Raw genomic sequence first — 27,983 nt, 5'->3', positions numbered from 1 at the left:
CCACCAAAATTTTCATATCCAATTTCCATGTATCCGCGACCTACTTATTTTAATCCGAATATGAGAAAGCACTACACATCATATATTATAACCTTGGTATGGGTTGTGGAGGTTCAAAAACTCCATCGGAGATAAGGAAGCATTTTGATTTCGTCGGGCAGCAGGAAAATGCAACATCAATGGAATCAATGTCGGACTCCCAATTTCCACCGTATTCAACACAATGAGGGGTGGAAAACATTACTCTCACCAATGTGGCGGTGGAAGAACCTAATTGCAAATGCATTCCATGGAGTGTGGATGATGACAAGATGCTCGAAAGAACCTGAAAATAAATGTTTGATTTGATTGTAGACCCATATTATTATACCGTGCAGAGTGTAATTCATTGTGAGTGATAGTATAATAAAAGAGAAAATAGTAAAATACTGATGTGACATATGAATTATATTCTAATCCACTGTAGATGCCCTTACAGGGTGTTCCTACTTTTGGAATCACCTGAGACAGCATCATTCACTTATCATAATGTCACTGCCTAAGGAGCTGTGCAAATCATCAAGGGTTACCTTAAGGGTGCATTTGGCTCTACAGAATTGGAATTAAATTGGAATTGAAATTCTATAGAATTAGATTTCTATGAATTGGAATTCCAAAACATTGGAATTCTTTTGCTTGGAAAATGCATAAAATTGATACGAATTGAATTCCAAGTTCTTTGTTTGGATGGGAGAAGAATTCATTAAAAATTAGAATTGTTTCCATCCAACATTTGCTTACATAAAATTTTTCTTTTTTTCTTTTTCCTATGTAATACTTTTTTAACACTAAGCTAATTGTTACTGAAGCTTCAAGCAAAAAACCAATTAGTGCCTTTAATAATTTTTTTCTTCCATTTAACTAATTGCTACTAAAGCTTTAAAGAAATAAACCAATTAGTTCCTTTTCTGCAAGAAAAAATATTCTTAATTAAATTATATTAAATAAAAAACTAATTACATATTCTAACTTAAAAAGTAGTTCATATTTATCAAGTTAAAACCTTGCTACTTTTTTTTAAGTTAGGAACTTTAAATTTTAGAAAATTAAAAACCTACTCTATTATATGAACTGGGGAGGGAAGTCATAGCATGTACCTATCATAAATGTTTGAGTTTTGCATCTTACAAAAAATTTCAATAGATAAATATGCAAACAAAGTGATTTAAGCAAAAAAAAAAATGCGAAAGAAAAGCACAATTATACATTACTACTATTCTTTAGTAAATGGCCACTCGAATATTCAATTAAGTCTGAATAAGTTCCTATCAAACTTCAACTTGCATAATAGCTTTGTCTAATTTGATAGTCAACAATCATTGCTCGTGCTAGAGCATTCCAAAATTGTGTCCACTCCCTTGTTCGATTCCTCATTAATAGCATTTATGCCACCATCATTATTTGGACCATTATCTTCCATTCCATCTTCCTCTTCTTCATTTTCCATTTCATCTTCATCAACCCATGTTGTACTCTTCGCATCTCAGCATCAACTTCATCCAATAAAGGAAGCACCTGCCTCTAGCTTTTCCTCTTGTTTCTTAATATCATTCTCATCTAATGTTCAGCGCCTCCCAAGAAAATTGACATTTATAACATAGATTAATAGATACCTTTGGAGCAAAGTCCTTGTCTACCAATCTCGCATGAACACCTTACATATTATGTTCAAACTCAAAGTTAATATGGAAACAAAACTGTGTTCAATGAATTGGATAAGAGCAATGTGGGAGTAAATCATACCTCACAGAAATCATTACACTTGTTTAGAAATGCAAATCAAGAATATCCGGTATTCACGAGCCAGACACTGATCAAGAGGTTGAAACCTACCTTCTCAACAGAATACAAAAACAAAAAGGAATAATCTTCCTTTGCTCTTCAGTCCAAAAATTTTCCCACTCAGCTTGTGTAACTTAGTAGAAAACCAATATACTAGCATATAGCGCATAAGCAGATTGGTGTTCAAGGTATTCTGAATATTTGTGAATAACTAATGCATGCTTTTACCATAAAGCATGCAAAAACTGAAGACAAGCAACCATTTCAGGAACAATTAACTAGCACTTAATCAGTAAACGTTGCCACCCATACAAAGTATCTCAGTTTATTGCACCAAACTAATAACTGGATAGTTAATAATTATTCAGGATATATAATTACTAATTGACATCAAGAATCCCAATCAACAGTAGCTCATGCTTATAGAAATAAAGACCATGAAGCAAACGTCTTGACAATTTACATGAGATGAAAAATCAACTAGGGAATTGATTAATATTTAAATTAATGCCACAATATACCATTAGACACAGAAAACACTACAATCTTTTTGAAAAAAAATTAACTTTTGATGTATTTGGCTATTAAGCCTTTAGAATTTCTTCTATACAGACTTCACATGATTTCATATTCAACTCCAACTCAGTCAAAACCCATTTGGAATCAAGCACCTCCACTAGAACTTAGAGAGCTACTAATGTAAGAGCAGATATCTCTGTAACCCAAAAAAAAAAAAGAGCAGATATCATTGATGTGTAGCGCATTGCAACAGGAAAAAAAGTCGGGAAACGGGCTATCACATTCACAAGTGCTACCTGCTCATTCTTATTGAACTAAAAACTAGAAAACACTACAATCATAAACCCTCTTCCAAGACTACCATCTCCATCCTAAAACACAGAGATAACAGAGCAAGATGGTGAATTAGCACTCATCACAAGAAAAAATAGAAATGAAAACAGAACAAATCATTGCAATGTATTCAATGAAAAAAAGCTATGTAATAAAGCCCATAACCAATGATTAATTGAAAAAATTTCAAAGATAAAGTTACCTTTCACAAGCCCTAAATGTGTCTAAAATTTGGGGAAAGCAGAAAAGCTGAAGGAAAGAACCTAGAAAGAGGATTATAAGATTATGGGGCCGAAAGGCCAACTCATATTCAGTCGCATGATTATAGGGACTGATAGGGACAACTGATAGGGACGAATTTAGATAAACCCAAAAAGATGCATATGCACAACAGATCTCCGTCTCTCTGACTCTTGAAGGTTAGCCTACCTCAAGGCGTGCTCGCCAACAAAATTGTCGACTACAATCCACAGAAACGGAAGGCAGAGGGAGACCGTAGTGGGAGAGGTTAGGTTGGAGTAGGAAAGATGGTGGAGAAGGAGCGATCGGGATGGAGAGAGAATGCCTGTGTTTCATATTTCTGCTTGACCCGATTTTAATTTTTGACCCATATTAGATCCGCGTGTAGACCCGTTTATCAGGGTTTAGTTGTGGAATTGGAATTAGAATTCTTTTGATCCAGTAAAGAATTCAATTCATGGAATTGAACCCCATAGAATTCAGATTCAATTCTAATTCTTTGAGTGGAGCAGAATCCGAACGACAGAATTGAAATTGGAACCCCAATTCCAATTCTAAACCTCAATTCCATGGGAACCAAACGCACCCTAAATGGCATCTGTGCTTAACTATAACAAATAAACAAAATTTTTCATTTTCTTGTACCAACAAACAGGATGTTGCTGGGTGAACTCTGACATATAGAAACAGCATTTCAACTTAAAACAGCGACATTTCAGTAACAAGAACTTATTGGATACAATGCAAATGACGATCTGGGTTGTCCGGGTGGTATAATGACTTGGCTTTTGAGTTTATATTGTGAAAAAATTTTGGCTTTGCCACAGAATATAACTATCAAAACACTGCATCTGATGATAGTTGAGAGTAGTGACAAGCAAAATGCAGGATCGCATGCTTCAATTACTTGTCATGAAGATGTTCACGGAAACAGCAGGTTGAGATTGCTGAAAGGTGCTTTCAATCAACCAGCATCTATTGCCCGTGATGCAATAGATCTGCTTTTGAACCTTACTCCGGCAGCATTGGTGGAGATTGTGTACTTGGCTTGACCTTGTTACAGCTCAGAGCTTGAAGATGGCACTAAAAATTGGTTAGCAAAGCATTCATGGGGCACAAGCACAGCCGATATAACACAATGCAGACCAGAATTGATGTATGGAAGACCTGTGACATTGCACTCGTAGCTTCTTATCTAACTGCTTAATTTGTAACTAGCAAGAACTCCCTCCTGAATCTTTTGGGAATTCTATTCTCTCTACTACCTTATGCATCCATAATTTCAAATAGGACTAATCCATTTGCTGAGTAAAATTTCAATGTACTTCACTTTGGCAGTACACGTCAAGCATTACATTCACATAAAAGATGAGCGTTACATTCACATAAAAGATGGACTCAGACTGTATTCTCATTTTCAGGCGCTGCTTGCCTTGGCAAAGTCTAGCATTCAGAATGCCATCACCCAAGCATACTCAATTCTCCTACTTCAGTTGTGTTTCCCTTCTCCATCTGATCATTTAAATAATTTCCCAAAAAATGTGTCATAAGAAATTTTGATAATATTTCATCATTTTACATTGTATAGATAATTAGCAAGAATGTCATATCAAAATGACAGATAAATGTTCTAGTTGAAAATGCCAATGAAGATGAAATGCAATATGAAACATCATTCCGGAAGGTTTTGCAATTTGCAGCCAGCAATTGAGTTCAAAATCCATGAATTGCTTACTGCAACAGCTCTTGTGGAACTAGCTAAAGCCTCTGCATCAAAACGTCTACGGTTCAGTATTGTGTTTCTCTTGCTTGCCCCACATTTCTCCGGTTGCTCAAGGCTATAAACAATGAAAGTAGTTGAAGGAGGGCACTCCGATGAAAAGATTTTCTGCTCTTCAGAAATAGGCTTTCTGTTTAGTACAGTTCCTCCAGCAGCAATAACCAGATCATGAAGATACCCTTTGTATGAAGGAACAAATTCGCCCAGAAAATAGAATTTGTACCCACTGAAGAGCTTTGGCTTCTGCAAGTTCATAGAATTGACAGTCAAAGTTCCATTTTCTTTTGCAAAATCAAGGAGAAAAAAAGAAGTATACTTAACGTATCAATTGCTGCATCAACATTGATAGATCTGTAAAATGAGTTGAAGCATACAAGACCCTGGGAGCAAAGGGTCCCGACTACAAATGGAAAAAAGTCAAACTTTGACTAAAGTAATGGTTTCCAGCAAAAAGGTAGTATAGAAAGACGGAGAATGTAAAGAGGACGTAGTATTACAAAAGATACAAAGATAATTGAAATAACATTTGTAAACATCTCTACTACTGCAAATTTAAAAGTACTTGGACAAGTCTCAAAAGAAGTAATCATAAGCTTTGACATTCAAACCACCCTTATGATTACACATGACTCAGATTTTCTAACCCTGGCTTGGAGATGGTATCAGACTTTGTTCATGCAATTTGATCGATCTAGTTAACTTACAAGCTCATTCACATAAAACGAAGTGTAGATAGAAAATAACCTTGTCCAGAAGTCTTGATCTTCCACGGCTAGGACCATCCCTGATTCCATGGCTATCAACCTTGATTTCATAAAGCTCCTCATCAACAAGTTCCATTAACTTAATGCAGGCCTTAACCCCTGTGGGAACAAAGCCAGCAAGATGATTAAGCAGAAACAAGAATTAAATTAAACCAAATAAATCAATTAAGAGAATCATCTTCTGCAAAATCATAAACTGTAACTACTTGAATTGATTTAACAGATTCAATTAAGATAAGTTTAATCAGTGTGTAGAAAAACATTGTTACTGACATTCAATGTTCACAATCCATTTCCCCTCCAAGACACCCATCATAAATTTGAGGGTTCTTTTGCAAACCCCATTCTCATCAGTAGATGCAACAATGTGGGTCACACTTAGATCCCAATTCTTCAGTGCTATAACTCCAGACAACTGCTGAAATTGGGAAACAATATCCTGCAATTCCAATGAATTAAGTTTATTAGTTGACTGAATGAGCTTGTTTGAGTTCACGCCAAGTTGCCAACTATACTCCATAGGCCTTTGTTTACCTTCTCAGCATTAGTGAGGCCTGAACAGCAGAGAATCAAGTTTTTGGCCTTTTTGTCACATTTCCACTGCAGATGTTCTTTAACATCATCCTTAACCACTTGTGGCCCTTGGATATGATAATCCCTGTGAAATAAATGTAATTAGGAATAAGAAACAATAAATTCTTGGTTAAGCAAATAGCTGGGATGGCAATGGGGGGTTTGGGGCTCTTGAGACTGGGAGGCTTAAGATTTTGTGGAAAAGAAGTTGAAGGAGCAGTTTTTGGAAATCAACAGACCCTTTGGGAGCAGATTTCCTCTTTGTGTTGGATTCAGATCCAGTTGCTTCACATGGCATTTTACAACTGGCATGAAGGGGACATAATGCTACAAAGTTATCCTGCAACCAAAACAAGTTAATTTGCATGACAATATCAGTGCCTCATTGGAGCTGAATCAATTTTTACACTTACATAATCCCATCGAAAGTTTGGGGTCAACTTTGCACATGTAACATGAAAGCTCTTGCGGCAACTCTTCTGGAAACACCCAAGAGCTGCCCCTCGCATTCCACATAAACCACACTTTATCTTTCGACTTCTTGCCAACTCAGCTTCAAGGTTAATTGCATTATCATCTTGAAAAAATACATTAGGAGCCCTGCAGATGTGCTTACAAGCGTTAATGTAGTATCAACAGCCAATGGTTTCAAGCCTACAACTATTGGATGCGGAAGCCTTAATGTAAGTCTCAGAATGCATTTCACCTGCAAAATTGTCAGTTTTGTTTTTTCCCTATAATCATTTGAATATACTGGGAGCTCATTTTAAAGACAGTCAAAATCTAAACTTACTGAATGTTAGAAACACCAAATGTTTGCTGAAATATGAAATTAAATTTTTGAGCATCATAATCCATTCTGCTTAGCATTATACTTGATGCTAAAGGAAAATACTGAGTGTCATAAGAAGTCACTAAGAATGAAGTTGAGTGCCTAGCAAGCATTTGCAATACAATCTTGCGAACCATATGTTGATTGTTTGAACATGTAAGTGTTAACTTTACAGAACTTGGGAGGCATTTATACCATTCTGTGCAATACTTGTGAGAATGTATGACATTTGGTCCTCTAATCTCGTCACCTGAAATGGGCTTGCCTTTGAGGTAATGAACCATGACACCTGAAGCCTATAGATTTGTAGAGAAAATGGATTATGCTGTTGACTCAGCAAGCAAGAATAGAAATCAATTGATTGAGGACTTAGGAAAGACTATACTCGAAATCAAAGGCGTTGGTACCTCAGAGTCTTCAGCAGATTGACAGAATGCACACTGAATTTTGTTAGGACTGGACGCACCCTGCGGGTGAACACCTGCTGGGTTTTGTGTCTCTCTGCTGGTAGGTTTCTCCTGATCTGCTCCTACGCTTGGAATAATTTCTGCAGCAACCTCTCCATCACCATTCTGATACAGATCAGTCAGAGTATTTCCAGATTTATTTCCTTTGAAACATCTTGCCATTTTCAAATTATTTTTCTTTTTTCCATGGTTGTCCCCACATCTTCTAAGTACCCTATCCATACCAAAAGCTCCCTCCTCCTCAGGAGCTACTTTTTGACCTGAATGAGAAATCAAACCCCCACATTGCTTCAGAGTCAACCTCTCATCCAACTCTTCTGGCTTTTTGGCTCTTAAATTAGGGCTATGTTTCTCTAGTTTAAGACTATCCTTCATTTTGCCAATTTTCTCACGTTTACTTCCCCTTTTCTGCCTCTTGTGACCTAATAAATCTGGAAGACCAATCATTACTTTGTTTTTACCCTTGAACAAAGGATTTGTCCCACCAGATGAAGTAGATGTATTTCCTGCTGCCTCTGCAACATTAGCATCAAAGGAAACCTTTTTGTTCCGTTTAGATGTTTTCCTTGGTAAATTGAATACATTATCATTATTGCCAAACTGCTCCTCTGGCATGCTTTTTCCAGGCCTTTGTTCTGATTCTTTATGAGCTCTACGTGCCTTATTTGTAGTCATCTTGGCTCGCTTACTTTGGCTGTTTTCTACTGACTTCTTAATTCTCTTTCTAGACATCCCAGCTGCTTTGCTAGCAATTTTATCCATGGGAATTTCAACTGACAGACATGGTAAACCCAAATCTTCCTTGTCAGTTTCACTTATCCTGACTTCTCTGTTCTGAACTTTAGAATCCACAATTGTAGTTGTAATATGTGTGGCAGGCTCTATTATGTCTTCTCCACATTCCTCTGCCTGCACAACTTAAATGCTGGTTTAATGGAAAAATACATGGATAAGATTAAAGAACAAAAGGACATTTACTACAATGAAATGTGCTTTCAGAAAATACCTGCATTGGAACAGGGCTTGACTGAAGTTCTGGAGAACATCCTCTTTGTGTCCATTCAAACATTTCACTATCAAACAAGTCCATGTCACTGTATGCAATACATTTTTCCCCCTGCGTGCAGTGAAAAGCATGTATTGCTGTACTATTTTTGTCATTAAATGCAAAGCTTTCATTCTAGAATTGATCGAAAGTAAGCTATGTGACTCCTATTGTGATATACCAAACTTGATCATAGATGTTAACACAATCTAGGTAAACAAAAACATGCTAAACAAAAACATGTGCAGGATTCTGGCAGCTTTTATGATTTTGTAAGCATATAAGAATTTGACAATTGAGGACTCTTAAGAGAATTAATTGAAGAAGTCCACTGAATACAGAGCACCGTGTAAAACTAGCTCTGTCCAGTGCAAGTTTGGTAATGAAGAAAATTTTTAAACAATTATCCTGATCAGTATTATGATAGGTTAGATCAACAGAACAGATAGATGTGTTTATTGTGATGCAGCTGAACACTTAAAACACTTATACTGCAGGCATTTTATCTAATACTTACATCTGGGGGCATTTCATTAGGGACTTCATCATCAGAATCCTTAATATCACTGAAGCAAGGAGCATCAGGTGGTGTATCCATGATCTGATCTTCATCTGTTTGCTGAGTAGGATTCTCAGGATCCTCTTCATCTCTCAGCCAGAAGAATGGAGTAAATAAAGGCTCTCCCTTTTTCTTGAACACATGCTTTTCCTTCATCAGGAAAGAGCTCTCAGGTTCATTTTTGCTGATTTCAGCAGTTTCATTTACCAATTTTTCAAGCCTAATAGGGGTTTCAGAAGGTGGACTTTGTGGAACATGAACCCTTTTCTTTTTTGGAAAGGAAGGCTTCAAAGGACATTTAGCTTGTGTTGATCTTTTAGACCCCTTTCTTTTGCATATTTTCTGGTTCTCCTCTGCTGAAGTCCCAATGCAAGTATTAATATTTTCTTGAATATCACCAATTTTATCACCATCAGAATGGCTCTCATGCCCTGTACAACACAATAAAAGGTAATTTTCTAACCTTAATATCTTAGTCAAATTCATTTCTCATCACACAAATGGCTAAAAGGCAGGAGGGGTCAATATGAGCACAAGCAACTAGGTAACTATTTCCATTCTCAAGCTAAGTGATCTAAAAGGATTGCAGTTCATTGCTTGCCTCGAGATATCATCAAATTATTTAGAGCAAAATGCTAAGATTCAGACATTGAAACTTGAGTAGCATCCATCCTGGGGAAGGGACATGGATACTGCTGGGGGAACATTTTTGGCAAAATATAATAAAAGCTTAACTATAATAGTGAAAACCTGAACATACAACCGCGAAAGAGATCTTGTGGCTTAAATTTGACAGTGCGGTCAACCGTGCATGCGCTACATGCTTGTTGAGATCTATTAGCAGCAAGTGAACAGGCATAGTTGCTTTTAATTTTTCGAACGAGGATAGACTCTGACACCCTCCATGTTGTACAAAAACTAGTAAACAGAATGGCTGATTGAAAGCCAAAGCTACATCTCACTTAAGTTAGTCTTGTGCATATATACACAAAAGAAGCACTTTCAGGTAGGATCATAACTAATTAACCTTTGCTCCAGTTATTTTAAGTAAAAGGTGATATATCTTCTGTGTCACAGAGTATGATCATTTGCTTCTTTTAATTGAGAATAATCTATTACCACATAAGAAACCATGGGTTTCTTTTACTTTAGAAGCCAACATGTAAAAGTTGAAAGGACACAAATATTCATTTAAGAAAATGAACCAAAAACTGCAGTACTGGAGCAGGTTGACTAACTCCTAACAAAGAACCATATAAATGGAAACAAAGATACATAAGCAACATCAGCAATGCTAGCCTGCGATCTATGCACATGTTGATTAACACCTTTGGTTGATGAAAACATTCTGGAAGTAGTTCTACAAGTTAATATTTACTCTATGGCCAATAAATAACACAAATCTTATACTACCTGATAGTCTAGTTGTAGGGGCTGTCTGTGTGACGAAAATATTGACTCCTGAAGCTACTTCCATGCTCTTGTAAATGCTGACCAGGTTGTCCATATGAGGAGCAGGACGAATTTCTTCATTTGTGAAGCAAAAAACCAATGTGATCTTCCAAATTAAATATATTGAAACTAAATCAAGTAAATCAATTATTAATCTTACTTGAAGGTAGTTAAACAGGAGCAAACTCAGCGAGAAACAAATAATATATTGCTTCTTAATCTTTTTGAGATGAGTACAATGAAGATCAAATTTTAGAATTTAAATGACATAAGGGAGAAAACAAGAATAGAGTAAAACACAATTCATGTCCTCAGTCTTTTATTGTTGGGTTCTTTTGGCCTCATCTAGCAAACCATCTGGTTGCTAGAACTTTGTAATTCCTGCTTCCAGCACTTACATGGAAACTTCTAGTCCTGTAGCTTTGCCCCCATATGTTCTTCAAGATTATTTTTTCCGTACCTTTAGAATGAATGTAGCTAAAAAATGCAAAGATGGGTACAAGAGAATCAGAAACGTCCTTTTCTATTACTACCTTATGATTTAATGTCTTAACTTGAGCTAGCATTTGGATGTTCTGAGTTCTGAGCACCTGCCTCAATTACTTGCAGATATGCAGTGGTAGCACTTTCCCCAATCAATCTCCAGAATACTGACAATTTTACTTCCAGCTAGTGCCCTACTTGTCAGCTAAAGCCAATATTTTATGCAATATTTCACCTAATAATGCAAAGACTCAATCGTCTTAATCCCTGTTATCCTCTTCCTAGTCTAGTTCATTCTTCTAGGTAAGACCGTTTAACCTGAATCCAGGGTTTAAATGAGTCAAGCAGAGCTGGCTTCTATTTCTATTAAAGCTTGGTTTAGTTTTGTTAACAAGTTTGTAAAGAAAGTATTCATAAAATAATTGTTTGAAAAAGATCCAAATGAGCTTTATGACATCAAGCTTAAGTAGCTTGATTGACCAAAGAACGAGTTACTTGTACAATTCAAGTTTGGGTTGCTTACTTTTAAAGCAAGCTGGAAGAAGCTCTTAAAGAGTGAAGACTGAGTTAGAGTCCTCAAGTAATTTGACTCATGTTTCACCCCTACCTAAATCCATCCAAAGTAGTGACCAAGTGAATTACACGCAGGGGAAAAAACAAGAGAATGAATTTAACTCCCTTAGGGATTTGTACAGAGAGTATAAGGGTATATGAGCTAATCAACAGAAGAAACACTAAACATGAGCCCACTTAAGGTTGACTGATGCAGAAATTCACATTCAAAGATTTGATTAAGTGCTGCTTACAGAATTCAATTCAATTTTTCAGTCTAATGGTAAGTTCGTAACAGAAACACCACATAATGATGACCAAGAATCTGAATCAAAACATACCACAGAAACACAGAAAATTGTAATGAAATGTATACTACAGGAAAAAGAAAAGATGTCGCATGCAGAAAATCAAAACAAACAATAAAGCCTTTCTAAGCTAAAAAAAATCTTAATATTTCTGCTATAGAAAAAAAATTAACCTCAAATACTAAGACCCCATTTAGAGTTGTGATGTTTTTGCATGTCATGTCCAATAGTTGTTTCATTTCATATTTGTTACATCTAGTTCCTTCGTTTCTACGGAAACAAATCAAATTCCCTTCAGCTCCATTTGATAAAATTACAAATTTCTTATGGCTAAACTTTTCACCATTCTCCTTCTTAACGAAAATACTAGATTCTATTTGTAACAGTTGCTGAAATTTGAATGACCTTGCCCGGTGGGAAAAAACAGAGAACAAAAAGGCATTAACATAACATAACAAATACCTCTACGGCGAAATGGTACTTTACATACTGGACAATCTGATGCTGATTTCATAGATTTCTCAATGCAGCAACTGCAATTTATCACAAAATTTTTTGTTTCTTAATCTCAATTTTCAGGCATATAATAGATTAAAAAAAAAAGAAAAAGAAAAGACTTACTTGCAGAATACATGATTGCATGAGAGCGAGACAGCAGAATTCAACAGACTCAAGCTGCAAAAATCAAATCAGAGTAATAAAATTCACACGATGATTAAACCAAACCAATCTAATTATTTCTACAAGAAGAAAAATTAAATAAAAAGAGGGGGGGAAAAACAGGTTAAGGATCATGAGAATTCTCAATTACCAGATGGGGCATTTGAGTTCTCTACCCATTTTCTCCAGATGAGAAGTGTCCGCCGCCATCAGAATCTCTTCCGATCAACGTGTGTGTGTTTCTGAGCGTGTGTTGGTATGTGTGAATTGAGGTGGAGAGGAGAAAGAAGTGAAGACAGAAGAGTGAAGAAGAAGAATGAGACATTTGAAGGGCGCGGGTTTTTCAAATTTTTTTGGTTCATTTTCAAAAGTTCTGTAAAGAGTAAAAACCGCGCCTTTAAGTTTTATTCATTCCCGCGAGTTTTCTTAAAAATTACTTTTATCAAAAAAATAAATGGATAAATAAAATTTGAGGTAAGCTACTAAAGTCAAGTCACATAAGCCCACTTAAATTACTAAGACCCCGTTTAGACTTAAGAAATGTTTTTGCTAAAAGGTGCTTTTGGAGGACAAAAGCACTTTTAACGTACACGCGTTTAGTGAGTATTATTCTTTGAATTTAGGAGTGAGAGTTTTAGTTAGTATCAATAAAGTACTTTTGGCATAAACTCAAAAATGGCACTTTTAGAGCAACTTTTGTGCTTTAAAAAAATAAAAAATTAACTTTAACAGTATGCAACTTTTGTGCTCTAAAAAATAAAAAATTAACTTTAATAATTTTATTATAAATGTTGAACTAAGTGAAGAGATAAATATATTTTAGAAAGTCAAAATTATACATTATCAAATAGAAAAAGTACTTATACAAATAAACATCCGAACAATATGATTAAGCATTTAAAAAGTACTTCGATCAAAAGCTCTACTAATTAAATGTTTTTTAATAAACTATCACGACCGCAAATAAGCCCTAATTATTGTTTGAATTCAAAAATTCAAAAAGCATACGGGTCATTCCTCTTAATCTTTCATACAAATAAATGTGTTTGGATATGTCACCATTTCTATTAATATTTATTTTTGGATCGCAAACACATTTTTCAATTGTTTTTTTTATCTTTCCAACCACTAGTCTATATCATATATCACATCATAAAAAGCATTATAATATTTATTTCAAACTTCTATCCAACACTCTCAATTTATTTTAAAAAAATTTTCCACAAAAGGCAATATATCAATAAATGTTGAACTAAATCTGCAAGATTCAGACTTTTACATACTCAATCAGTACTCTAATTTGATGAAAAATTGTGATTACTTTTAATCAAGGTAGCTCCACGTGGATGGTTCTTCAAAGAAAGTCATTCAACCCCAAGTTATGATGAGGAGAAATTAAAGAATTTAAGATTTTGTTAAGGTATGACCTTAATGGTACGTCCCTATCAACCAATTATAACGAGGAGGCTTTGACTTTTTGATCTATTGAATTACTTGATTGTTGACAATTCAAATCTCTATGTAAGATGAATTACGTATAACCTAATTAATCAACTATATGGCTCCAAAGGTTTGCACAAATCTTCACTTTGGTCATATAAACGTTCATAGATGATGATGTAAATTTACATAAACAAAAAAGGGTCTTGTTTATTGGGCACCCATTAATATGTATTTCAGGTGTAAGATTTTTAAAAAGGTAAAGTTAATTAGAAAAAATATATAGGGTAAAAAACAAAAAAGGCCCCTGTGATAAACCTAATACACAGAAAAGCCCCCCATGGTTTCAAAATATACAACACGACCCCTCATGCTTTGAATTAAATTGTAAAGGTGACGGAATCCGTTAAAGTTAACGGAAATAGACAAAATGACCAAAATACCTTGATATAATTAAGCAAAAGACAGCTCAAAAAAATCATTTGTTTTATTCTCTAAATAGAGAGAATTGAGGGTTAAGGGGTAGAATAGGTATATTTGATAAAAATTAAGTATAAAAATTTTTTTTTAGGTTCCAATAAGTCATTTCCGTTAAATTTAACGGATTCTGTCACCTTTACAATTTAGTTCAAAACATGAGGTATCGTGTTGTATATTTTGAAACCATAGGGGGCTTTTCTATGTATTAGACTTATCACAGTGGGTTTTTTTGTTTTTGACCCAAATATATAAATGAAATGTAGAGTACTAATTATTAATGTGTGCATATATATGGTAGATTAGGTGGGATTTAAACGTGTTATTGGACACATGTTAGAAAAACGCAACAAAAAATACCCTAGTTATTGGAGAAAAATTTTTATTTTCATTGTTTTACATTAATTATTTTGTTGCTGGAGAAAATTTTTATTTTCATTGTTTTCCATTAATTATTTTGTTTCTAATAGGAAGAGCAACAAGTCGAGTGCCCTAAAAAATCTCTCTTACCAAACTCTAACTTGCATATGTAAATATTTTACTGAACCTTATTGGGTAACCCTACAAGTTTTAATTCTCATAATCAAACCCTCTCATTTTGGGTTTAGATTATTGATCGGGTACCTTCTATCTACTAATCTGAATAATTCAAGAAAAGAAAATTAACTTTTTTCAACTTTTATCAAACTAAAATCAATACATATCATGTTAAATCAACACACTAAATTGAATTTTAAACTTAAGTAGAGCTATAGAGAAATTCAATATTTATGAACGGTAAATTTAGCAATACTCTAAAAGAAGATTCGAACAACTATTCCACATTTTTCAACAAGGAGTTGCATAGAAAGTGTGATTGCAAACTAAAGAGAATAAACAAGTTTTATAGAGTTATTAATTCTTTTCACACACACACACATGCATGCATATATATATATATATATATATATATGTGTGTGTGTGTGTGTGTCGGGTATTGGGTATTGGACTTTTAGAATTCTACTACCAACCTTATTGGGCTAAACGTTCGTAACCTATCATCAATATCAAACCCTAACAAATTACCCATTAATCATCTAGTCGAATTAACCATCGGGTCAAGTACCGATGGATATCAAATTTTACCCTATTCGCTACCATCTCTAATTTCTAAGGTTCTTCAATCTAAACTTAAGCATCACATCATGTGAATTTTCCCTCTCCCTCCTCTCCCTTCCCCACGAGAAAAAAAATTTATTTTCTTTGTTTTATGTTAATTACTAGTGGTTTTTCATCAGTGCAAAGAGACAAGTTGTTGTTATAGTCGTTAAATTACTCAATAATACTGAATTTATAATCTCGATATCAATCAATTCTTGATTAAGTAAAAATGCTGCACCCGTATATGCAACAATTTTCAACCAAATCCAAATGCGGCCATTTCAGGATTTGTTTCTCGCTATAGATGTTGCGTAGTGACAACTTGATGGTTCTACTTCCAAATTAAAATTTATGACCTATTTTCAATAATTAAATTTCTTGTTATACATTTTTCATAACTTTAAAATGCTCTATTTTGGAGCCACAAAGTTTGTCTAGTAGTCAAACAACCAAAGTTTAGGCATCAAGAGTTTTAAGTCCTAAATTCAAGTCTCAGATATTGTTGATTAGAATGGCCCAAGTATAAGTTGATTTTTATGTTACAATTTGTGGCTTGATTAATATTGTTGAGATATCCCTTGTTAGTATTGATCGTTGAGTTAAGTATTATCCTATAATGAAAGGAAATAAAAAGTTGTTAGATTGTTTATTTAGACATGCACTCGAAATTAGTTTGCTGCAATGAAAAGTCTAAAGAGCAACTCAATTTACTGAATTTAGTGCAAAATTTTCTATTTTGTTTTTTGTAGATCTAAAAAACAAAATTCAAAATTTTGATGGAGTTGCATAGGCAAGATTTCTTCTTGATTTTACTCAAACATGCAAATTGAGGAATGGGAAAAGTTATAATCAAGAATTCAGTACAACCTTCATATTGTTTCACCATTTTTTTTCTTTATGTGAAATTTTTTTTCTTTGTCATGTTTGTTACATTTTTTCACTTGCAAGTTCCCAAACACTCAACCAATTAGTAAAAGGTTTATTCTTTTGTCTCCAAATAATTTTTCCTATACACTGTCAGTATTGAACAAATGATGACTATGCAAAATTTAAATTTAAAATTCAACTTTTACACATATGTTATAGATCCAACGGTGATGGTGTACATACTACCTGTGAGGACCCGTAAATTTTCTTTATTTCATAATCTTTTATTTTATTTTTCTCGCATGCATTTTCTTCATTAAACCCTATTATGTGATTTTTCAGAGATTTTTATAAGTGAGTATAGGTTTTAAATCATTTTCATAAAATAAGTTAGTTCATGATAAGTTTGAAGTGCGTTATAGATGTGGGACCCGCTAGTGCGCCAAGTGCGATAAATTTTTGACGATTAATTGAAGTTTTGTATTAAGAAATGTTATTTTACCAGGTCCTAGGAGATAATTGGAGGTTAACTAGATTAATTTGTATTGGGAGACAAGAGGATGAAAATAACATTAAAAGGTGCTAGGTGTCGCGACCCGATTGGAGTTGGACTTTGACCTAACTTTCTTACCTTTACTAAATACCAAAAATTTGACCAAAAATATCCCATTTCTTCTTCCTTCTTGGCCGAACACTTGAGAGAAAGAAAGAGAGGAAAAGTTTCATCTTCAACTTCAAATCCAAGCCAAATATTAAGTTCCAACCATTGGAATCTCAAATTACTCCATAGAAACGTCTTGCTAGGGAGGATTAAGGAGGTTGGTGGAGTTGTTTTGGAAAGGGAAGACCTAAGTTGCTAGCTTTCTTGAGTTTTTGAGGTAAGTTGCTAAGAAAGTTCCTTCTTTTCAACATAAGTAGATAAAGAGCCGAAGGCCTCTGATGACCTGGAATGGTTTTCGTCGTCCTCTCACGTGCCGCGCACGTGGATCATCCCATCTTTTTCGCGCGATGCGCTTCGTGTGTCCATTTTCTTTCTCGGCTTAGGGTTAGCCGCATAAAACTCAAGAATCTCTCGGCCGCTTCTTTCTTCCGCCGTCTCTTCTCCAGATCTTTCCACCGTCTTCGTTTCTCTCTCTCTGTTCCTTTAATCATCCTTTTCTTCCACATTTTTTTTCGTGCATTCTTGTTCTCGTCAGATCTTACCGTCTCTTCTTGTCAGATCTTGCATTTTTTTTTTTTGAAAATAGACAACGAGTACACTATCTGTTCTTGTCGGATCTTTTTTTTTTTTTTTTGCTTTTTTGCCCTTTTCTGATTGCTACTACTATTTTGTTGTTTATGAGGATTATGTTATTCTTTTTAATTTTTAGATTTTTTATTTCTGTAGCTTGGATGAGCCCGTGAGGTGGGGTTTCAAAGATTTCCACTTTATTGATGCAAGAATTGGATGTTGGGTACTAGCACTTGAAGATATATGCTTTAGATTGGTATTTCAATATTTCCTCCATTTCCCTCTTCTTTTTTTTTTATTTATTTTTAACAAGCTCCTCTTTTCTGCAGATCCTTTTACGTGCGAGGTCTGATAGGAGTTTCTTCCGTCAGGTAATTTTTTTGTTCTTGTTTTTCTTGCAAATTCTATTTGTCTCTGTCTTTCAGTTTTGCTATATTTGTCATTCTTTATTGACTTCCTTTTATTTTGTTTTCTTTTCTGGGTGCTGAGCTGTGTGTTAGGTTGAGCAATGTATAAATGAGGAGAAAGCAAGAGCTTGTCATTTTCTCTGCTCACCTTCAATTGAGAAGATGTTGTGGGTAAGCTTTTCTGTGGCATCGGGAATAATTCTGTTTCATTTTTCTATTGCTGCATCACGAATCAAGAGCAGTTCAAGTTCCTATTCTGAGATTTTCTTGTGTTGTTTGGTTCTTAGTATTGTAAAAGGTCACTTTTCCATGTTTTAGTCCAAACACCATGATGACAGAATAGTATTCATATTATCATAACAATTGCATCAAGTACAAAACATTTTTTGAGCCAAAACTTCTCAATTGCACTGATTATACACCGAGTTTAGTTCCCTTTTACTCTTCTGTTTTGTGGCACTATTACCTATTGTCATGTTGTTGGTCGAAAGCACTTTAGATGTGTGTGTGTGTTAAACAAGCCTCAGCTTTTTGCACTTTTTTGGTCTTCCAATTAGTTAGTTCAGTCTTGATTAATTACAGCTGTTTTGGCCTTTCTTGCAGTAATGCCTACAGTTATAGAAATAATAGTAGATATACCTGAGGATTCACAAGTGACACTTACAGGTAAGTTCATGTTCTAGCCTTCTGCCAATTCTGTTAACACCACCAAAGTGCACCAATTGGAGGACATTTTACTGCAGGGAATATCGACGAACAAGATTTTGGATGCGAGAAAGCTTTTAGCGGTCCATGTTCAGACATGCCATCTAACCAATTACTCCATGTCTCACGTGGTCAGTTCCTTTACCTTCGTACTGCATTCTTCATTCTTCGTACTACGTTTTTTTATTACGTATTACATTAAGAATTGATGGACTCTAAACATAAGATAAGACACAACCTTTCATCTATCATCTATCATCTTCCTGCCCCGAAATGAAAAAGGGTACGGTCAAATCTTAGATACCATGAAGTTAGGATTTGTGGTTAATACTATCTGGTCTACGTGTATGGTGATATGGTTACCTGTCAATGTATTATGTGTAATTTTTATGGGCCTTAATGAAACTAAAGGCCTGAATAAACTTAACAAGTTGTCTGTAGGAGAATGACAAAATAAAACAAAAAAGTTTGGTTTCTATTGACAAACTTAACCACGGATCCTTTTTCAGTGCTTTATGCTAAAAAATATCTTTTGTATTGCTTTATGCCATGGTTTCTATTGTAATGAATAAGAGCTTGTTCCTAATTTTTCAGCCCTTGACAATGGATTTGTGGTTTACTGGTTAGTTTTTTTTATCAAGAAATGTTTGGATACTAAGTTTGTGGATATTCATGATTTTGGCATATGATTTGAGCAACCTCACTAACTTCATTAGTTAGATTAAAACCTGAAAAAGGGAGTTTAGACATCAAACTGCTATTTTGTTAAGAATTTCAGTATATTTGATAGCAATTCCATTGAGTGTTTAGCTTTAGCGAAAATCTGGCAGCTAAAGTTAAAAGGTAAAACTTAGTCACCATTAATTTTCTTGGTATTCTCCCATGGTGGACATATTTTCCCTCAAGATTTGTGAAATTTTCGAGCCTTCTGTACCAAAAATTGTATGTTGATTAATTGTCTTGACATTTTTCCAGGAATGAGTTATGCTCAGAGGGGATTTTTATTATGTGCTTAATATTTGAATTGTTGCTTTGATCTAGACTTGTTGGTTGTATTTTTTCCCCGGGGAGATTCTTTAATTGGGTGATTTTGCATTTTTTGCTTGGTTTCCTCATCTCTTCTCATTTCTGTGCATGTGAGGCTGTCTTTTTCTTTTTTTTTTGTTATGTTTTGCTTTGGTGCTTAGTGGTTCTGAGGCTTGAAGGATCAGCCATTTGCAGTTAATGAGTGGATTCCATCAGAAATTTTGTACTTGTGACTATTGTAATCGGTTAAATTTTGTCATTGCTTTGAGTTGCTTTTGGTGTTTGAGATTGTGATGTGTGAAGGAAATTTTGTGCTTGTTGTCTGTTGATTTTGTGTAAACCTCAAATTCTGTGTGTATCTCTTCTTTTATTGAAGGAATAGAATTTGGATTACGAAAAAATGAAATGAGTTAATGGTTTTTATGGTTTGTATTGTGGGACTAATCCTTTTTAGGCAGACTAACAGTTATTTTCTTCTCTAAAAGAGATTTTTCCTGATTTAGGCTTTGTGAATGTTCTGGCTTTTTGCAGCTAAGCCGGGCGATTGATTAGCTTGGCTGGTTTTCATGTTTATGAAGTTAAACATGAGGTATATTAGGATTGTTTTTGTATTTTGTATTTTGTTTGATTATTTATACTTATGTAGTTATGTTTATGTCTCTGTTTTTATCGCTGTAAAATGTTAGACTAAGTGATCTTGTGTTAGGCATTCATCTGGTTTGATTAGGGATGCGGCTTACTGTTAAATTGATTATTGTAAGACAGCTAAGGGTTTGGATTTTGACTGTGAATAAGTAGTGTGTGCAGACTAGCAATGTATTGTTTGTTCATACTTATGCAGTTTATGACTATGCTTTTGAGTTTTGCTACAGAACGTTGAATTGAGTGATCGTGTCGCTGGGCGGCTAAGAGGAAAGAATCTGTTGTCCTGCCTGTGTGACACATTCATGTTTTCTGATTAGGAATGCAGCTCAATGTTAAATTGATTATTGTAATCTTTTATTTTTTTTTTAGCCTTTTTCTAGATAACAATTTTATTAGACGTTTTTAGTTAATGTCTAATATGTATCTATCATTGTTAAAGAACTTAACTGCAGAAACTTTTGTAGTAGCTAGGTTGCTAATTGATATGGCTCAATTGCCATTTCAGTTTGTACATGGCTTACGTTTTGTATATGTATCTAATTATTTATGGAACATGATGCTTTTCCGTTCTATGACAATTTGTTTTGTAGATGATTATTTGTAACTGCCAAATTCTTGGCTGTTTTTTGCAATAAATGAACTATAGCCATATAAATGAACTGTCCATAGTTGACTTTGGCTGGGGAGGTTGCATTACAGTTTTTTCTTTGTTAAAAAATCTGCTTGGAAGTGTTGAGCCCTGTTTCTTTTGCCCTATTCTTCGGCAAATGAAGGGAAAAATGATAGTTTTAAGCATTATGTGTATTTGCAAGAGCATGCTGCGTCAGGTTTTAGAGAAGACATGGATAAATTGAAGAATTTAGAGCCTAGATTCCTTTGAATGAAAGGGTTTCTTGTTATCTTTGTCTATGTTCCCGTTGAATTCAAGAGGTTTCAACTTTGTGAAATTGACAAGTCTTGTAATATGGGTCTCATGTTGCTCCACATAGCAGATTTTGTACTGTGTTTTTTTGTTCATTTACTTTTTTTATTCTGCACTTCATTAAACCAAGAAATGAAACAAGACAAAACAACTTGGTTTGCTTTTACTCGTTTTTCTCCATTCAAAGCACTAGAAGTTTAATGTTCAACAAGTTATTGCATTTGTTTAGCAATTCAGGCTTTGCTAATGGGTGTTTAGCCACAAAATTGATGTTAACCTACTTGCTGCACTCATCAAGCTTTAGTAGTGAATGTTTGAAAAGTTTCTTTGGTTACTTTGATGTCCTCTCGATCTTTTTTAACTAATAATTAGTCATTGCAGTTCCTTTGGGATGAATATGATTTGCAAACACCAAAGGAGCCAAACTTTTTGTCTAAATATTCCTTGGTAATGTGTTTTTGGCTTCATCTGCATGGAAATACCAAAAAAATGTGTGGACAAGAATCAACAGAAAATAAGAGGAAAGTACATCATTGCACCGTCCAGTATGTTAATGGAAACTCTGGACTATCTACACTGAAATTACTACATAGTAATTCAAAATAATTTACCAAGAAATGAAGAACTATTTTCAACTATAAATATATTTACTGGATTTGGTGGTCCTTCGTGGCATGAAAATTATTAAGGACACTTTCTGCATCAAAAGAAATTTTATCTGTGAAACGCACTTTATGTATGAAGGATCCCATTAAAATAAAGATAAGAATTACGCCATATGATTATATATGAATTATATCCCTCTTGCCATCTACAGATTTAGAGCACAGGCTCTAACTATCTAAACTTGTGAAATGCCTATACTAAAAATGTACTTTTTCTACATAAATTACAATTTTTATTGCTTCAAAATTGGGCAGGGCATTTTACATTTTCATCGCGCGAAGCGCGTTTATCCCTCCTAGTTGCTTTCATAATAGTTGATGAGTGGGTTGTAGTAGCTAAATAGATTATTTTGTGGAAGATTTTAGGGTTTAAAGTAGAGTTTGACAAATTTTAGAATTTTTGGTGATTTTTCTGATTTTATATGATGACTATTGTTGGGACATGGAATGATAGCATAAAATGGTGTGAAATGAAGCTTTGGTATGTTAGTTTTGATTGCCTAAAGAAATTTCAGCTAGAGTGCATAAATTTCAGTTTAGGGTTTCATCTGACCCTGTTCTGCCCGGTTCTGTTCGGCCATGATGGAGGCCGAATCAACTTTAGATTAAAACATGAAAGTTGTATAAAATGATGTTTTATAGTTTCTTGTAAAATTTCAGCCCAATCAGAGCACTGTAGCATGTGAAAAGACAAAAATACCCCTGACTGCCATAGGTAGAGTTCGGTAGACAGTGTTGACATTTCACCAATTTGATCGCATCTGTTCACCCTGATCTGTAGTGAATTAGCATTTGGCTAAAACACAGAAGTTTTAGTGCTATGTATTAGCTTTCCAACGGCCCTGACAACGCCTCAATCGGACTTCGGTAGCCTGAGTTATTGTCGTTTACGTATAGTACAGTTAACTAGCCTGATTGTGAGATTCTGGTTTTGTAATTTGAAATTTTGACCTGGATACACTACGAACTGGACTGAGTGGTTTTCATCAAAGTTGTAGCCCTTTCTCTTAGCTTCGAAATGGTATAAATTTCACACCAATTCGATAGGCGTAGCTTCGGTTGTGCCCGTTACGCTAAGCGACGGCAAACCTGTCTTTTGTTTTATGACTTAAACTTCATTTCCGGACATTTTCCTAGTTTAATTTTGTACTTGTATGACTTTGAATCTATTGAACGGCTATTGAAATGAGCGTATTTTGTGGGCGACATTAGGGCTGATTTGAGAAAAAATGAAGCCATGATGGCTGGAAAAGTAAGGAAATTTAGGAGGAAATGCTGTCCAAATCTTTAGGCCGTCTAATTCCTTTAAGTTGGAGTTGCATTGTGGTAGAATGAGGGGGTTTAGGGTTGTTTGTAACCCTCGTACCAACTGTTATCCGTCTGCTCAAAAAATTGCATTTTATTCTTTTGTACTAGTATATAACTTGGAGAGGCACCCGACTAGTAATCGAGCCTCACTTGTGCATCCTGTTTACTCGGTTTTGGATGTGGAAACTTCAACTACTTTTCCTTTGTTATTCTTAGGGTTTCACGGTGATTAAAGTCACTTTGGGTGAAAACTTTTGAAGTATCTGTACTTGAACTGGTAAGTGTACCACTCCCCTCACTTATTGTTTAACTTGGTTTCTGTACATGCAATCTGTGATATGAATGACTGTACTGTAGACACCAAATTTTTGTCAATTTTTATTATTTTCTCAAGATTTTTCTATTTAATGAATTATTTATTTTCTTGCATTTTAATTTGCATTTTTCTCATTTTTGCAGGTTTGTTTTAGGAAAAGAAGAAAAATTAAAAAAAACAACAAAACAAACAAAACAAAACAAAAGAAGGAAAATTAAGAAAATAAAAAAAATCATTCTAATCATTTTGTTTCATCAGAACCACTATTAACCCATTTTTACACTCCATCCTCATTAACATTTCTTCCCATTTTGGTAAAAAATTCATCATTGATAGCCCATGCACCTTTCTTTTCATTAGGGGAAGAAAATCATTTTGGTGAAGAAAACACTCCACCTTTTTGGCTCAATTTTCCTCTCTCGGCTCTCTCCCTCATCAGAGAGGCCACAAACAAAAAAAAAGGACTCCTGACTCTCTCGGCTCTCTCTCTCAAAAACAGAAAAGAAGAAAAATCTCCCTCAATCTTCTCTTGGCTCCATCTCTGGTTCTCTCAATCTCACATGCACCTGTCCTCGGAGCAAAGAAAGGTGAAGGAAGGAAATGAAGACAACAAGCAATTGGAGTGTGAGGTGCTGAAATTCCTTCAAAATTTTGACCGAAGAAGCTCTTGCGGGAGTGGAGGTATTTTTCCAGCTTTATTAACCATGTCAACCCCACATTTTATCGTTTAATTTTGTGGCTTTTGCTGTCTTTTATTGTTGTTGTTGTGTTGTTCAAAATTTGGGAAATGGCTTGAGCAAAGTTGAAGAAAGAGAAGTAATATTTCTGTATGTATGCTAAATATTTGATAAAATGCCAAAAAGAATTTTAGGGACTGTTTTGCCTTAATGTAGTCTTTTGTTGTTGTTTTCCGGTTAGCTAAGATCATAGTTGTATTGTAGAGGTTGTAGGGAGTGTTGTGGTATAAATTTTGTGATTTTTAGTGGTGACTTGGGTGTTTTAAAAAATGAAAACTGGACTGTATTTTGATATTTTGGCCACTTTTGGATCATCTTTTGTAAAAACTAATTCCGAAAACGGAACCTACGCGAAAAATCGAGTGAGGGGGTGTATTTTGGTGAAATTTTGTGATCGGAAAAATGGCCGGCGACCGGCGGTGGCGGCGCCGGCAGCCGCCATGTCAGCCATGGTTGGCGGTGGCGAGGAGCTTCAGCCGGCCAGGCAAGGAAAAGAAGAACCGGAAGGGTAGAAGAAGAAGAAAAAGAAAAGAAAAAAAAAAAGGGGATTGGGCTAATGTTTATTTTTCGGTTGGGCCAAGAGCTAGTTTTGTTAGGTTTTGGGGCTGGGCTTTGGTTTATGTTTTCTTTTGGGTTTCAGTTAGGCTAGGAGCTTGGAGCCCATGTGTTTTTGGCTGGGTTTGAGGGATAAAAAGACGGGCTGGCCTGTGTGTTTTAGCTTGGGTTTTCAGTTGGGCTTAGGTAGGTTTGGCCCAAGTAAAATAAAAAGAGCGGCCCGATGCCCTTTTTCTTGCCCAGATCTGGTTACGATTTGCACTTTGGCCCCTGATCTTTGGAGTAGTTTTATTGTTGCCCAGAACATTTTAAATTCCTTTCACCTAGGTCCTTAAATTAATTGAATTTTGGTCCCTGAATTTTATCTTTCATTTAATTTTGACCCCTGAGCTTTGAAAAATATAATTTTTGTCCCCCAAAAGTTTTTAATTTTTGCAATTCGGTCCCTGATGAATTTTGACTCTCTTTATTATGATTGTTTCTTTTCTTTAATAGCTAATTATGCTACTTTTGAATATACTTAATTTGGAATTTTTAGATTTACTTAAATTTCTTTACGTCTGATATATTAGTGTGAATTTAGTACTTGTATTATTATTTTCTTTTTCAATTAAATTGGTGCCATGATTCTTTTGTTCATTGTGAGTATAAATAGGACAATTTGACTCCATTTAGTCACCACTTCAAACGGGAGGTACCCCTATTTTTATTATTTCAATGTCAATTACGTGCTCTTATGTGCTCTTATGTGTTCCTATGTGTTTATATTTTTATATGCTTTATTTATTTGATTTAAATATTCATTCAAATTTTCTTATATATGTTTTAGTTAATTTTTACAATGATTCAAGAGGTATTTAAATACCTCAAAAATGTAATAGATAGGATAATTATATTTATTTTATTATATTTTTCCCTCATAGATTGTAGTTAGGCGCTCCCCGATGTAATAGATAGGTTGCGTGTTTATGTGGTTTATGTGTTTTATCCGCTTTTCTTAGGATTTTGGCATCTAGATATTATGTTTACGTGTTATGTGCTACGTGCTCTTATGTGTTTATTTGTTTTAATTTATATTTTATTTGTTTCACTATAAATTGTTAATGCATGACGTCACCACACTAGTCCAACGCTAGTTGTGGTTTCTCCCTCCGCTTACTTGCTAGTCCAACGCTAGTAAGGATTTTTAAAAATGGGCTAGTCCAACGCTAGACCCTTTAGGCCGTCTTGCGTTAGATTCATCTTTGTGTGCTATTCACTACATTTTCATGCATATTTTCATTTTTAGGATATTTTCTCATTTGTATGATATTCCCTATTATATTATCCCATATTCTCTATAGGTGTTAATCATGTCATTTAGAATTGCATCTCATTTAAGCTAGTTCATTTGCTTGTTCATGTTAGGATAATTATTTTTCAAACATGGAAAATGGGTGATTATAACTCTATAGTTTAAATACCCTATTAATCCATGTATAAGAAAATTATGTCACGAATTTTTTCGCCTCCCGTACCCTTTATGTTGCATTCCCTTTTTCTTTGATCACTTATATATATGTATATAATTTAATTTCTTTTATTTTATTTTATTTTATTTTATTTTTCATCATTTGCATCCTCGTGACACCTTCAAGGATTCATTTTGGCCTTCGCAATTAATGCGATTGATCCAATTAAACCCTTGAATGAACATTTTGTCCCTTTCGATATTTTTAGATTTGCATCCATGTAGGAAACATCCAAACGTGATAAAATTAAGGGTTAGATTAGGAAAATTTTGACTAAACCTCGCAACTAGCTTAGACTAGGTTGAAATGGTGCCTTAGGTTTGAGTCAATTAAACCTTTGCCTTCCCTTTCTTCAACCGTGACTCCCGAACCTATTTTCTCTTGTTTTCAAAGACCTGGAGTTGTCAAAAAGGGTTTTGATTTATTTTATTTTTTGTCAAAAATATTTTTTGGGTGACTTGGTACACCAAAACTCCATACCAAGTGGCGACTCCTATTTTTTCTTAAAAACCCTTTTAGACTAAATTTTTGGACCCAAATTGTTGCATTTTTTAAAGTCCCATTTTAGGTCCTTTTCATTTATTTTAAAATAAAATTACATATTTTGTAAATACCTATTTTTATACTTATATTTTTCCATCGCGAAAAAATGGGGCGCGACATGTACTATCTGTTTATTCTGCTTGAGACGAGGGTATACTTTATCACACTCGTTCTCTTGTCTGTTCGTATGCCAATTTACTATGTGAATTTGAACCTGTTATTTGTATCTGTATTTGTTCTGACGCCGTTTGGAGATTTGAATCCAACGACTCTTCTGTGACCTCTGAACTCAAATCCTGTGGTTCAATTACTCGAGTCGAGTCGGCAAGGGCCTGGTCAATTAAATAACGAACCACAGTAGTCTGTTCTAGAAATCTTTGGGTATTGAGACTCTTGATTCCGGTATACTCGAGTATTATCATTTCTGTATCTATTGAGGTGTTCGGGCCCCGTAAGGGGTATGTTTGATGGATGAAAATTGGTGTAAAGTGGGGTCTACGGATATGTTGGTTCTATTTACGTTGACGGAGAGTCAACGGGGTCGGATCAAGTACTGCAATGGAAATCTGGCTCCTGAGGACCACTTGTATCCTTTCCCTTTGAATCACTGTGTTTAACTGCTTTCCTTTATCTGGTATATGTATCTGATTGGTTAAACGTGAAAGGCCATGATTTTACTCCTATATGTTTGGTACCTCATTGAGCGTAAGCTCACCCCTTCCTGTTACCTTTGTTTTTCCTTACAAGGAACAAACTTGAAAATCACGGTTTTGGAAGAAAGGGGTCAAACTAGTATAAATGTCATGTTGTTAAGTTTTTTTTAAAATGAAACCCTAATTGTATTTTGTGTAGTATGAATACTTTGGATTGTACTTTATGTTAATTTATTCAAGTCTCCGATGTAAATACATGTTTACAAGTTTAACCTTGTCTATTAAATGTATTCATTGAGATGTTACGCTTCTATGGCTTTGGTGAGTGTTTAATCGATGTCCTGTTTCACCACCTGGTTTGGTAAGTTATATGGGAGCTTGGTGGTTTTCATTTGTTCGTTTTCTTTGGATCCCATCGCGCGTACTATAGGGTTTATGAGATTCGAC

The 27,983-nt window shown here is 34.8% G+C and overlaps 1 protein-coding gene and 1 long non-coding RNA gene across 11 annotated transcripts; one reads left to right on the top strand and one right to left on the bottom strand.

The window, feature by feature from the left end:
• Positions 1 to 1,221: 1,221 nt before the first annotated feature.
• Positions 1,222 to 12,679, bottom strand: LOC113710518 (protein BREAST CANCER SUSCEPTIBILITY 1 homolog). Of its 4 annotated transcripts, XR_011821491.1 has the most exons (16): positions 12,540 to 12,679; positions 12,350 to 12,403; positions 12,191 to 12,261; positions 10,347 to 10,460; positions 8,892 to 9,364; positions 8,336 to 8,446; positions 7,270 to 8,238; positions 7,058 to 7,158; positions 6,444 to 6,630; positions 6,270 to 6,370; positions 5,992 to 6,115; positions 5,731 to 5,896; positions 5,438 to 5,556; positions 2,876 to 4,936; positions 1,783 to 1,872; positions 1,222 to 1,693 (listed from the first exon to the last, which is right to left on the bottom strand). XR_011821491.1 is itself a non-coding variant. In XM_027233569.2 (14 exons), exons 1-14 carry the CDS (start codon positions 12,596 to 12,598, stop codon positions 4,586 to 4,588), a joined length of 3,000 nt encoding a protein of 999 aa, XP_027089370.1. In that variant the 5' UTR covers positions 12,599 to 12,679; the 3' UTR covers positions 1,222 to 4,585. The 4 variants fall into 4 exon arrangements, 1 of the variants encoding a protein (XP_027089370.1); XR_011821489.1 differs by having other exon boundaries at positions 1,783 to 4,936; XR_011821490.1 differs by having other exon boundaries at positions 1,222 to 1,872.
• A 4,612-nt stretch (positions 12,680 to 17,291) lies between these two features.
• On the top strand, positions 17,292 to 27,847 carry LOC140004321 (uncharacterized). Of its 7 annotated transcripts, none has more exons than XR_011821537.1 (7): positions 17,292 to 17,799; positions 17,873 to 17,914; positions 18,044 to 18,121; positions 18,554 to 18,616; positions 18,694 to 18,786; positions 23,438 to 23,498; positions 23,681 to 27,847. It is a non-coding gene; the product is annotated as an uncharacterized lncRNA (long non-coding RNA). The 7 variants fall into 7 exon arrangements; XR_011821536.1 differs by lacking the exons at positions 23,438 to 23,498; positions 23,681 to 27,847 and adding exons at positions 20,213 to 20,270; positions 20,554 to 20,904 and having other exon boundaries at positions 17,294 to 17,799; XR_011821538.1 differs by lacking the exons at positions 23,438 to 23,498; positions 23,681 to 27,847 and adding an exon at positions 20,554 to 20,904 and having other exon boundaries at positions 17,296 to 17,566; positions 17,700 to 17,799.
• Positions 27,848 to 27,983: the final 136 nt, after the last annotated feature.

Source organism: Coffea arabica, chromosome 9e (assembly GCF_036785885.1).
Source record: "Coffea arabica cultivar ET-39 chromosome 9e, Coffea Arabica ET-39 HiFi, whole genome shotgun sequence".
Lineage (NCBI taxonomy): Eukaryota > Viridiplantae > Streptophyta > Magnoliopsida > Gentianales > Rubiaceae > Coffea > Coffea arabica.
This window is presented reverse-complemented; position numbering and strand designations above follow the sequence as displayed.